At 43.0% G+C, this 12,941-nt stretch overlaps 1 protein-coding gene across 1 annotated transcript in view; it reads right to left on the bottom strand.

The window, feature by feature from the left end:
- The window catches only part of Cmpk1 (cytidine/uridine monophosphate kinase 1), a 31,244-nt gene extending 28,404 nt beyond the window's left edge, over nt 1-2,840 (bottom strand). Inside the window, exon 1 of the mRNA XM_085686441.2 lies at nt 2,626-2,840. Within this exon, the coding sequence (XP_085542567.1) occupies nt 2,626-2,793 (168 nt within the window). The 5' untranslated portion in view covers nt 2,794-2,840. The remainder of the gene's footprint in view (nt 1-2,625) is intronic.
- Nucleotides 2,841-12,941: the final 10,101 nt, after the last annotated feature.

Genomic DNA, 12,941 nt, shown 5'->3' with positions numbered 1-12,941 from the left:
GGGCAAGATACCTTCAGACTGTGAATCCCAAAAACCAAGCTGTACTTCTGACAGCACCTGGCAGCACAAATCCTAGCAGGAGGAAGGCTGAGGCAGGAGAACAGAGTTTGAGGCCGGCCTGGGTTAACATAAGGAGATCATTCCTCAAAATAAACAATACAACACAACTTCTGGCAACCTGAGTCAGAAACCAAAATAACTTCTCTCCAAAAAAACAATTCTATAATCGGCCACATTTCAGGTACCCTGTAAACTAAATTCACTTTGGCATGATAGTTGGAAAATTTAACATTGAGTTATATAACTTTTTCCCTACAGAAAAAAAAATTAATTTTAAAACTTGCTATCTTTGGGAATTAAGTTCATAGCTGCCTACATAATGAAACAGTGAGTCAAAATGCAGACTTACAGAGAAGCAAACACCTGACTTACCCAAACCACAGGCATTCCAGTGTTTATTTAATCAGCTAAGGAATAGTGACTCTTAAATTATACATTTGAAATTGGCAGATTATCAGTTGAATGTTTATGGCAACTAGAATCAACAGCAAACACTTCAAAAGAGTTTATTCTAGCTGGTTTGGTGGAAGAGGTCTGTAATCACAGCTGTTTATGAGGTTGAGCCAGGAAGACCACAGCTCAAGGCCTGCTTTGGTTACAGAGTAAGTGCAGGGACAACTTACTGAGAACTTTAAAGTAAAAGTACAAAGAGAGATGCTCTGTAGCAGAGTGTGTATCTTTCATGTTTGAGACCTGGGTTCCAAAGCTCATATAGCTGCCATCTTAAATAGTAAGTAAAAGAAGCACTCAAAAAAAGAAAAAAATCTCATCATGGACTCTTGTAATTGATAATGAGCAGGTTTAAGTATTACCAGCTATCAATTCATGAAATAGAAATACTAGTTACTGAACACAGAGACTTTGAAGTCAGTAAAGTAACTGGGTAGTTAGGCTGAGTGTAGCCCTTTAAGGACACATTATAAACTCAGAAACAAAGTATCTGGGTGCACTCAAAAATGAAAGTAATATGTCAAGTTTTAAAAAGTAACGCACCTTCAAAATAAAAATTACCAGCTTCAGATAGTACTCTTAATACTGCCCAGTCTGCTGCCCTTACAGTGCATTAAATAAACCTGTTGTCTTTCTAAAAATAAATGAAATGACCAATATAATAAAACCAGGAAGCTTAAAGGAGAAAACATCTACGTCTACGTGCCAGGTGTCAGGCCTCATTTAAAAGTCACAAATACAAAACAGATTCTATTTTCTCCATTCTCACAAAGGAACTCAAGCTAAAAGTAACTTCTCTGGGGTTAGAAAAACAACAGTAGCAGAATCAAGCCTTGAACCGTTATTTATTTTGACTATGAAGTTCCTGCCCCTTCTTTTACCACGCTATTTATATTTTAATCATGGTGCTCATAACATAAACCTGAAACTATCCACTTGTCATTTCGCTTTCAAAAAGTGAAAACCAACAGAAAGAAAAATGAGGAGAAAAATGCTATGTACTTTTTGACAGACTTGGTATTCAGAAGTTGCCTGTAATTATAAGCCCAACTTTTAGAACACAAACTATTTTGGGGTGTTCTTTAGAGACTGGAGTATAGGACAAGAGTTGAATGCATGATCGTGGAAAAATCCAAAGCAAATACAGGCCAAAACCTAGGAAAAGAAATTATTTATCAAATTCTGGGTTAAAAACTTTTACCAAGCACTCCATTTAATGGTGAACGTTTGGTGTTTCACCCCAACTCTGGTTGCCCTGTTGTTTCTAACTGCTTTGTTTTCCTTTCAAACACTGCCCAAGACTGCCCATTAAACCTTCCTCATCGTATCATTACTGCTCCCAGAGGATAGAAAAACGGGGTGTGAACCCAATACCTGCCTCTTTCCGTATTACATGCCAGCCGGACCTCAAATACTAACAGAACGGAACTGGCAAACTTATGTCAAAATTTTTTTGTATTTATTTATTTGTGTGGACAAACTCTCAGCTACAGTTCTAGTATAAAAATCAGGACAACTCGCGGGGGTTGGTGCTCTCCTTCCATGTGAGTATTTGGGATGGAACTTTGTGGCAAGCGACTTAACCCGCTGAGCCATCGCTCCAGCCCTACAGCAAACACTTTTTAAAAAAATAAAAATAAATAAGGAGATTTTAGTCTTGGGTGGTGTCTTACTTTCTCAGTTAACATGAGAGCAGTTTCTTATTTGATTAGACAATTGAGGTTCAGAGAGCGAGTGACTCACTCACCCAAGGAAAAGTGTGAGCTGGCAGCTGGGCCAAAGGTTAGCACCTCGGCTCACACGGCTCCGGTAGTTTAACTACCACAAGATCCGGGTTAGGTTCCTCCAGGCAGATTAGCCGAGGACTGACAGGCCGGGACCGAGAGAGGAGAGAAGAGCCCGGTCCCGGGAGTGGAAGCAAGGGCGCGCGGGAACAAAGCGGACAACGCGGCGCGCGCCCGCAGACTCGACGCCCCTCAGCCCCGGCGCGCGGTGGCCGTCGGGATTCGTAGTCCGCTGCCCACGGCGGGGGGCGCGGCAGCCAACGCGGCAGCTCCCGCTGGCCCGGGCCCGCTCAGCCCCGAAGCTCTCCGTCGCCCTCCCGCACGGCCTCACCTCGACAATGCGCGCGCACTGGGTTCCCTTGCCCGCACCGGGCCCGCCCAGAACGAACACGACCAACGGCTTCATGAGGTGGCCGGGACAGAGCCGCAGTCCACGGGTCAGCGGCGGGAAGCTCGGGACCAGGACGTGCAGCAGCCGGCGACGACAGCTGCTCAGCATACACCGCGCCTCTGACAGCGGCCGGCGCGGCGGGGCGGGCGGGGTAGCAGAGAGGGGGCGGGCTGAGCGGGCGCCGGGCCCCGCCGCCAGCTGCGGGCCGCCGCAACCGGAAGGGGCGGGGCCTCCTGCAAAGCGCCAGCTTCCGCTCACGGTTCCGGTCCTTCCTAACGTGTCAGGAGACCCGGAGTGTTTTGGTATTGGATGTTGGGTGAATCCTTAACCGGACCCGTCGTTTTGTCGTTCAGAATTCCCTTTCCCACGGGAAGTGGCTGAACTGAATAAGCAAACATAGAATCAATAGGAACAACCGCACTGCTGGGAACGAAACCAAGGGAAAAACAAAGATCAGTTCGGTTGAAGTCTGCCGAGACGGCCTCTGAAGAGGTGACCTTGGAACCAAGAATTGGAGACTGGGAAAAGCAGAGACTAGGATGCAGTGGCCCACCAAAACAGGAGGGCGTGTGGGAAGGTTAAGACTCGATAAAGGGATTGGAAAGTGATAGATGGAGAGTTGAGGCTGCTATGGAAAAGCATTTAGATTACATTCTAGCCGCAGTGAAAGCCGTTAAGCATACCCATGTTACCCTGATCCTGGCCATTAGGGGAAAATCTTAACAAAGAAGGAAGAGTCTAAAAAGCAAGCCTGGATGAACACAAACCTTTGAAAGTTGGAGACAGCAGTGGTAGCGTTTTCATGAGGTTTTTTATAACAGAACAAAGCTATAAATCACGGCTCTTTTCAGATAAGTTAGTGGAAATGGTTTATAGCAAAGCTGGTAATCTCTGCCATAGGCCTCAGACGCTATATGGCATTCTTAGCGTTTGGGTCTGGAAACTAGGGTTCTGTTTGTACATTACAAAAGGACTTACCTAGGTCACATACAGAGGTGGGCAATAAATGGCTGTTTAGGGATTAAGATAGCCTGGGTTTGGCTCTGGACCTGCAGCAATCCAGCTCTCCAACATCACTGAAGTTCTGATTAGTTAGCCTTGTAGAATGTTTAACACAGAAATGCCTCTTTTTCTTCAGACTTCTGTTGACAGGAGGAAAATCTGGAGAATGTGGTGTTCCCAAAAAGCTCATATGGGGTCTGAGACCATGAATTCACTTAACTGAAGATGTTTAGTAGGTCCCGTGTAGGTAGAGAAAGCCGATGGTTGTGTTCTTTCAGGGTTGAGTTTCCAAGGTAAGTACAACAGAGAGAGTTGAGAGGTTCAGAGAGTTGAGGGTGTTTATGATAATGTTTAATGGAAACCCATACAGGAAAACAAATAGTGTCCTTTGTGGAGTGGGAGTGGAAGGTGGCAGGGAAAGGAACCAGGATATTTGAGCATTGACTAGGAAGCGGATACCGTGGCAGGTGCTCTATCAAGTGAACTAGCAGCTTAGAGGCTAGCGGTCTGTACAGGATGTTGGGAAATGAAGTTTCAGAGATTGTGAGTTTGTGTGATGCCCATCCAATGTGTGACCATGTGACTAAGATTAGAAGACTGAAGAAGAGCGCATGTCCGTTTTTAGAACCCAGTGACCAGGGTGGGCATTAGCTTTATGGTGAAAGGTGGAGTCAGTTACCGTTGTGATAAAGGTGCCCAGAGGTTGAGAGAAAAGCTGGCCGACGGGAAGGTGGCAGTGCAGCCCTCTGATTACCCTCTCTCTTTGTTTCTTCTGTTGCCCTTTTCTTCACCCTCTATTCCCGGCCTCCTACACCTCTCCTGCTGTCCTTTCCTCCCTGCTGTTCCCTATGTTTTGTTCTCCCTAACGTATTTCCTCCCCTCTCCTCGTCTCCTTTGTGACTTTCTGGCATTCTCCCTCTCACCTTCAGTTTTTCCCTTCTTTCATTTCACCCTCTTATCTCTTTGCCTTTGGTGTGGAGGCAGGAACAGACTATAACCTTTATTGAGCTTATCCACCAGAATGGAGGTAAAGTCTATAAAAACTTCATTCACATGTTCCTCATTCTGCAGCTTGACACAGATGGACAGGATGACCTGGCCAGCAAGCGCTGAAGCTTTCCAAAGGCACCCTGCGTACCTGTCTGGAGCCTAGACTGGGAGCAGCATTGCAGTCAGAGATGATAATAGCCACCCAAAAATTGTTCCCAAGGTCCCTTAGAAAAACCGTATAGGCTGTGATGGGCTGTGTACATACCCATGGAGGCTGTGCTCACCAGATAGATGTCATTTTTAAAGGTTAAAAAAAAATATGGTCTAGATGGCCCCTTGGGATTAGACCGTGTCCATTTGGTTTTGTTTTGTTTTATTAGAAAAGGGGCCAGGCAGTGGTGGTGCACACCTTTAATCCCATCACTCGAGAGACAGAAGCAGGCAGATCTCTGAGTTTGAGGCTAGCATGGTCTACAGAGTGAGTTCCAGAACAGCTAGGGCTACCTAAAGAAACCCTGTCTTGAAGAAGAAGTAAATAAGAACAATTCTTGGCTTGTAGGCTATAATTTACTGACCAGCTGTGACCTAGAACACCTGTGGGAAATATAGTGATATATTTATGTTTCAATAAATAAAGCTTATCTGAAGATCAGAGGGCAAAGCACCATACTAGTCTAGGCCAGGGAGTGGTGGCACACACCTTTAATCCCAGGACTTGGGAGAGGCAGGCAGGTCTCTGTTAGTTCAAGGCCACTCTGGGCTACTTGAGATTGAATCTGTCTAAAAGAGAAATGGCTCACACAAAAGTGATTTTAGCACTTGGGATCACATGCCTATAATCCCAGCATTACGGAGGTGGAGACAGGAGCGATATGGCTAGGCAGAGGGGATTATAAGGGGGAAGAGACAAGAATTCAAAGGGGTGAAAGTCTTCAGGATTTGTGGAGACAGGATCTCACCCATTTTTGATCTGAGGTAGAGTCATTTTTGATCTGAGGTAGAGTTAAGAGCCAGTGGCTGGCTATTTTGCTTTTCTGATCTTCAGGTTGAACCCCAATGTCTGTCTCTGGGTTATTTGTGCTATGGGGAAATTTCAATCCAAGCTCAGAAGGTTCCAACCCTCCAGCTAAGACAGACTTCTAAGAATAAGGACAACCAGTCATACTAGAAAGAGGTAGCAGGCCGTATTGAGCTGAGCTTGGTGAGCCCTACCTGTAATCCCACTTCTCAGAAGGTAGAGACAGAAGGATCAGGAGGTCAAGACCATCAGCTAAATAATGAGTTTGAGGCCAACCTGGGCAACATATGACTCTTAAAGACTTGCTTGCAAAATGGCCTTGACAATAAAGGTACTTAACTGTTGCAAGCCTGACAGAACTCCGTCCCTTTGAAATCCACAGTGGAAGGAGAAAAAGTTTTGAAGGTTGCCCTCTGACCTTCACTTGTGTGCGATGGCTTGCAAACATACACATGCATAATACAATGAATGGTTATAGCCCACCATAGTTCTAGGTTCTAGGCTGGCCTAGAACTTGCTATGTAGATTAGACTGACCTCCAATTCACAGAAATCTGCCTGCCTCTGTCTCTGGGTTGCCTTTTTAAAAAGTTACTTAGGTCCAGTGAGTGTTTCAGCAAGCTAGGCTACTTGCTGGCAAACCTGGTGACTTGAATTCACTCTGTGGAGCCACATGGTGAAAAGACACAATTAAGAAATGTTTTAAAGAATATTTTAAAATGGAAATAAAAGAATCATATCAAAGTAAATGTGCCTTTCTTTTGTGCATATTCCCCTAGGTGACTGTCTCTTCTGGTGACTGGAGCTAGCTTAAGGGTGTGAGGTATGTGAGGAGAGTCTAGGATGCCATTAGCTGACTTCTAAGGAAGACCTTGTGTCAAACATAAAAATGCTTTGTTGTTTTCATAGTAGAGCACCAGAACAAAGAATTCCACTCATGGCTTTGGGTCCAAAAACTTGCTTGAATACTTACATATGTCAAAATGTAGTAGTTTTTTTTTTTTCTGTGTCTCCCTGGATGGATAACTGAATACAGTAAAGTGAGTAATGGTTTCACATCCTGCCTATCACCTGCCAAGTATGCTAAGCAACAGAAGAAAATAATATTTTATGTTGAAAGACATAGAAAAGAAACTCAGATGCCTGTCTCTGACAAGGGTATTACAAGGAGTCATTTCTAGGAAAGATCAGTCTGGCAAGGGCGTACTTCATTTTTAGTTGGCTTTTTGAGCAGGTTAGTGTCTTGCTATTTAGCAAAAGTTAATAAGTTAAACTGTAAGAAAAGTCTTACTTAGGACCTCCAATTTGGGTTACAGCTTATCTTTGTTCCATATGGTATCAGTTAATTTCTTCCAAAAAGGCCCATTCACATGACTGATAATTTTATGTTGGCTTCTCTCCAGTTGCTCTGCTAGAACTATGAGTTTCACCAAAAGTTGCTTGGATTTCTTCCAACCACATGATGGCTGGTTCTGATAGTAAACATTCTAAGCAGTGGAGAATGAAAACTACAGGAGTGGACTCAGGAACTACCACAGTAATACTTCCACCACATCCAGTCCACCAGGCACGGAAGCCTCACATAAATCTTCTTTCTTGTTGATAGAATAGCATCAGAGAATCTTGACCTGTGTTGTTAAGATTCTCACTGTTCAGGGGCTGGAGAGATGGCTCAGAGGTTAAGAGTATTGCCTGCTCTTCCAAAGGTCCTGAGTTCAATTCCCAGCAACCACATGGTGGCTCACAACCATCTGTAATGGAGTCTGGTGCCCTCTTCTGGCCTGCAGACATAATAAATAAATAAATAATAATTTTTTTAAAAAAAGATTCTCACTGTTCTTACTCTCTTTCTGAATGGATGTGTGTGTGCAATGTGGAGGCCAGAAGTTGACATCAGACACCTTCCTCAATCACTCTCTACTTAGCTATTTATCTACTTATTTTTTTTTAAGTTCTAGATGTACTGGAACTCTGTATAGACCATGCTGTCCTCAGACTCACAGAGATCCACTTGCTTCTGCTGGGATTAATGGTGGATGCCAATATACCCGGTGCTACCGTATTTTTTGAGGCCGATCCTCACTAAACCTTGAGCTCACAAATTCAGCTAGACTGGCTGGCCATTGAGCCCCAGGAATTTCCCCCCCCCCCCCCCAAGTGCTGGGATTACAGGCAGGGTACTGACAGTTGAACTCAATTCCTCACATTTGCATAGAAGCACTTTATTGCCTGGGCCATCTCTCCAGTCACAAACCATGCTTATTAAAGCTGCCACAGGTTCCAAAACTGTGGTACCCTGGCTTTGTTAAGCTGTGCTGGATCATGCAGTATGTAGAGAGATCCCTTGTGTAATCAGAACAGAATCAGAAAACCTTCCTTCCATGAAACAAGATTCATGAGACACCAGCATACGCTGGTGCTTAATATTTAAGCCACCTACTTACCCACAGTGAAGGGTCAACCTCAGCACCTTAGTCTTAATTTGTCCCCAAAGAATCCATATTCTCTTACAGATCCCTTTTATCTCAGTCTTGGAGAGGAAGCAGTAAGCTAAGTGCAAACAGTTAGACATGCAACAATATTAGTACCAAATAAATATAGAATAGATGAGTGTCACCTCATAAAGGGTTGTTCCCTATCTAAATCCATAGGATAAAGAGGGAGGGAACTCTGTGCCCAAGTCAGATTTATTAATAAGTGCCTATCAATAAAACCCACAATACAGAACGAAGCTGCTGCCACTACAGATTCTTTACCGTTTCTGCAGTCACTGCTCATTTTCAAAGGGGATCAGAACCCAGCCGCCAGCCATGCATGCTCTATGACTCGCTGCCAGCTCACCTGCACCCAAGAGAGCATGTACTTCTTTCTGGATTTTATCATGTCATGTACCTCCAGAGAAGACCACACCCATCGGGCCAAGCTACCCCAATACCATTGGCTTATAGGACCTAATTCCCACATTTCCCTCTTTTTGTCTAATTAAGAAGGTTCTAATCCTAGTATAAAACTATATGCAATAAGAACTATTACCAAGTATTGTCCAGTAGAAAGAAAAGGTTAAATAACATAAACAAAAATGAAACTACAAGAACAGTATCAAGTAAGAAACAAATTCTAGATGTCTAGACTATAGGTAATTGGCAGATTATAGAGATATTTCAATAGTTCTTTTTTTGAAAAATCGTAAGTTTTATACCTAAGATGTCCTTTGCTAAGATTTGGGAGAACTGTGCTGGAGAGGTGGCTCAGTGGTTAAGAACACTTTTATTGTTTGTTTGTTTGTTTTCCAGGACATGATTTCTCTGTGTAGCTCTGGCTGTCCTGAAACTCTCTCTGTAAACCAGGCTGGCCTCGAACTCAGAGATCCACCTGTCTCTGCCTCCTGAGTGCTGGGATTAAAGGTGTGTGTGTGCCCCCAATGCCTGGCTTTCTTTCTTTTTGTAGTGTGTGTGTGTGTGTGTGTGTGTGTGTACACATGGGTGCACATGCCACAGTACAGGTATGGTCACAGGACAACTTTCAGGAGTCATTTGTCTCCTCCCAACATCTGGGGCCCAGAGATCAAACTCAAGTCGTTAGGCACGGTAGCAGGTGTCTGCCCACTGAGCCATCTACAAAGCACAAGCAGTTGTTTTTTAAAAAACAGTAGTAAAACTTAGAAGTCAAAACTGAAAGGGGAAAGTTGGGTGTTTGGAGGTTTAGAAGAGTGCATAAAAGAACACAGAAGAAGAAAAATCATTGATTCCAAGTTCCTCATTCCTGATAGCAGTAGCCTTTATTCTCATGGTGAGAGTACCTTCGGATAGAACACTTACCTGATCTCATCATGGTGACCATGCTACAGATATGTGTATAGGCTTAGGGCTGACCACTTGGAACTGGTGTCTGTTCTAATCTGCTTCTCTGCTGCTGTGATAAACACCAGGACCAAAAGCAACCTGGAGAGGAAAGGATTAGATGTGGTGGCGCATGCCTCAATCCCAGAAGACAGAGGCAGATGGCTATCATGAGTTCATTGCCAGCCAGGAATACATAGTATGACCCTGCTTTTAAAATGAGCAAAAAAAAAAAAAAATTGAACAGTGGTGGTGCAGGCCTTTAATCCCAACACTTGGGAGGCAGAGACAGACAGCTCTCCATAGAGGCTAGCCTAGTCTACAGAATGAATTCCAGGACAGCCAGCAACACAAGAAAATTGTTTCAAAAAAATAGATAAATAAATAAATGGATTTCAAGGCTTACATGATACAACAGCCCATGATCAAGTGAAGGCAGGGGCAGGAACTAAAGCAGAGGCCATGAAGGAAAGCTCTTGTGGAATGCCGCTTACTGACTGACTCAACTACCTTTCTTCCAACCCAGGCTGTCCTGCCTAGGGATGGTACCACCCATAGTCGACTGGGCCTTCTTACCTTAATTAAGAATTAATAAAATTCTTCACAAACATGGCCTCTGGCCAAACTGATCACAGCAATTATTTGAATTTCCTTCTTTCCAGGTGACTGTAGGTTTGTGTAAAGTTCACAGCTAAAACTAACTATGGCAGGATGAAAAGAGATTAAGAAAAAATTCTTAGCTAGGCACGGTGATTCGGGTATTTAATTCTAGTCCTCAAGACGTTCGCTGTGAGTTTGGGGCCAGTCTGATCTACATATGACAGTGAGTTTCAGGACAGCTAGGACTACATAGAGAGACCCTGTCTCAGAAAAGAAAAGAATTTCCAAACTGGATGTAGCAGATACATGCCCATAAGGAGGCAGGAGAAGCAGCTGTTTGAGGTTGTCCTAACCTACATCTGTTTGAGGAAAGCCGGAGAAAATCCATGCTCTAAAATCCAAAACTAACTGATGTTAGTATCTTTGGCCATTTGGGCCACTATCATAGAGTGCCACAGACTGGATAGCTTTTAAATTATGTTTCTCAGTTATGGAGTAAATGAAACCTAAGATGATGGCACTGGCCAATTCAGTATCAGGTAAGGGCCAGTTTCCATGTTCTTGTGAATTCAGAGGTTACCAAGGAGAAGGAAAGTACTCTGAGAAGCTTCTGTAAAAGCAGAACTCCTCATAAGTGCTGTCGTTCATGGTCTATTCATCTGTTTCCTGCCACATTTCACCGCTCTTTCACCCCAGCACTTAGGATGCAGGAGCAGGCAAACTCTGAATTTCAGGCCAGGCAGGGCTACGTAATGAGACATGAGCTCAAAAAACATCTTTTTAACATGAATTTTGGCTTGGACACAGTTACTCTACAAAAGGGTATAGAACTGTGGATGAACTTCCCCTTTATAATTAGCCTTGTATAGTGTATAATTGTAATACATTATGTATACAATTAAAAATTATAATGTGCATTTTAGTTTTTGTTTTTTATCCAGTGCTTCAGCATTTCTGGCCTCATGCATGCTAAAAAAGTAATGTACCACTAAAGTATACCTACAGACCAAATTAATACATTTTTAAAAGTGTGATGCACTTGGAATGGTTCTCTATGAAGCAAATTAAAGCATGAAGGCAGTCTTTCTCTGTAAAGGTCAGTAGCCATAGGAATGCCAGTGTCTCGATGGACAATACATATATAAACAAGGATCAAGGAACAGTACAATATGAAGTCATTCTATTTAACCTGGCAGGCAATCCACGAATAATTCCTATTGGTTTTGGATAATTACCTCTTATTACCTAGTCTATAAACAGTACTTTCCTTGTTTCACTCTTGTCACATCACTTAAACTTCCCCTATAATTTAACACAGAGCTTAGTGCATAACAGGTTCCTGGTAGCATTTGTAACTCTTATTTCATTAAATTTCTGCCTTTTCTAACTTGACAAATCAGATCGTTTAATCTCTGCAAACATAGGATGGCGTTGCTCCTTTATTAGTAACGTTAACTACAGTGTACCTAGAGTAATATCATTTGACAGCTTTTTACTGACACACACTCACTCGTTCATAATAGCGTACAATATGGAGATAAAGAGAATGAATTTCAGAGAGACTAGATGGCACAATTGGGACTTGTTGCACTATACCATTACTCAAAGAAAATGTTTTAAAGATACCTGGAAATATAAGCTTTCCTAAATATAAGTCGGGTCATCCCATTTCTAAAATAAAGCTATTAAAATTTTTATTTTTCAGAAGCCTTTTATTGGACCTCATTTTGCAACACAAGGGGACAGCACAGAAGAGTGCCTTCACAATTGATTCAAAAAATGAGAGACTATCCTGGTTATAGAGCAAGGAGGAGTGTGGGGAAGTGGCATGCAAAGGAAGAATTATATTGGCACCAGTCACGACAGTATTTCAAGTTCCACCAATCACAGGCCTCATTTTGCACCAATTATAAGTTTTCTGCTGAACCATAGGGAAAATGCCTCCCCATATGAACTAGGTGAGCCAGATCTTTGGAGTTCTCTGAGGTTTGTCTTAAATTATCCTCCAGGGCTGGTACAGATTTTCTGGTGCAGTCATGCTGGAGAAAAGCTCTCTGTGTTGTTCGGAGTGGCAGTAAAGAATCTAAAAGAGGTGGGCCAGATGGGCATGATGAAATATGCCAGAAACACCAGCCCCTCAGGCGGCTGAGTCTCTGCAAGTTCTGGCCAACCTAAGTAATTTACCAAGATCTTGTCTCGAAACAATAAAAAGGGGCTGAGGACAGAGCTGGCACCAGAGCACTTACTTAAACATGTCCAGGGATCTGAGGCCAATCCCCAGTACAGCAAAGAAAACTAAGTAAATAAAAATGAGCAGCAGGGCTGCCTACAGGGCAGTCTTCTTGTTTGCCGAGGATGATCGTTTTCATTTTGGTCAAAAGTATTTATGCACTGGGGCTAGGTATGTAGCTCAGCAGGCAAAAATGCTGATATAACATATACAATAGCCTTGGGTTTGGGCCCCATAATGGCATAAACCAGGCACTGGGGCCCATGCTTATAATCCCAACACTTGAGAGGCAGAGGCAGGAGGATCTAGGTCATCCTTGAGTAAACAGTGAATTCAAAATCACCCTGAGCTATATGACACCCTTTCTCAAAACAACTATTTATGCATAGCATTAAATACATTCTTAGAAATCCAGTGTGAATAAAATGTTTAATTCACAACTTCCTGACATTTGTCATGCTGTTTTAGTTGTCCAAAAAACAGTAATATGCTTCAGCTTCTCTTTTCTTGCTATCTATCTATCTATCTATCTATCTATCTATCTATCTATCTATTTTGGTTTTTCAAGACAGTTTCTT

This window comes from Myodes glareolus, chromosome 3 (genome assembly GCF_982192425.1).
Source record: "Myodes glareolus chromosome 3, mMyoGla1.1, whole genome shotgun sequence".
Taxonomy (NCBI): Eukaryota; Metazoa; Chordata; class Mammalia; order Rodentia; family Cricetidae; genus Myodes; species Myodes glareolus.
The sequence above is the reverse complement of the archived record's forward strand: the minus strand, read 5'-3'. Positions and strand labels throughout refer to the sequence as shown.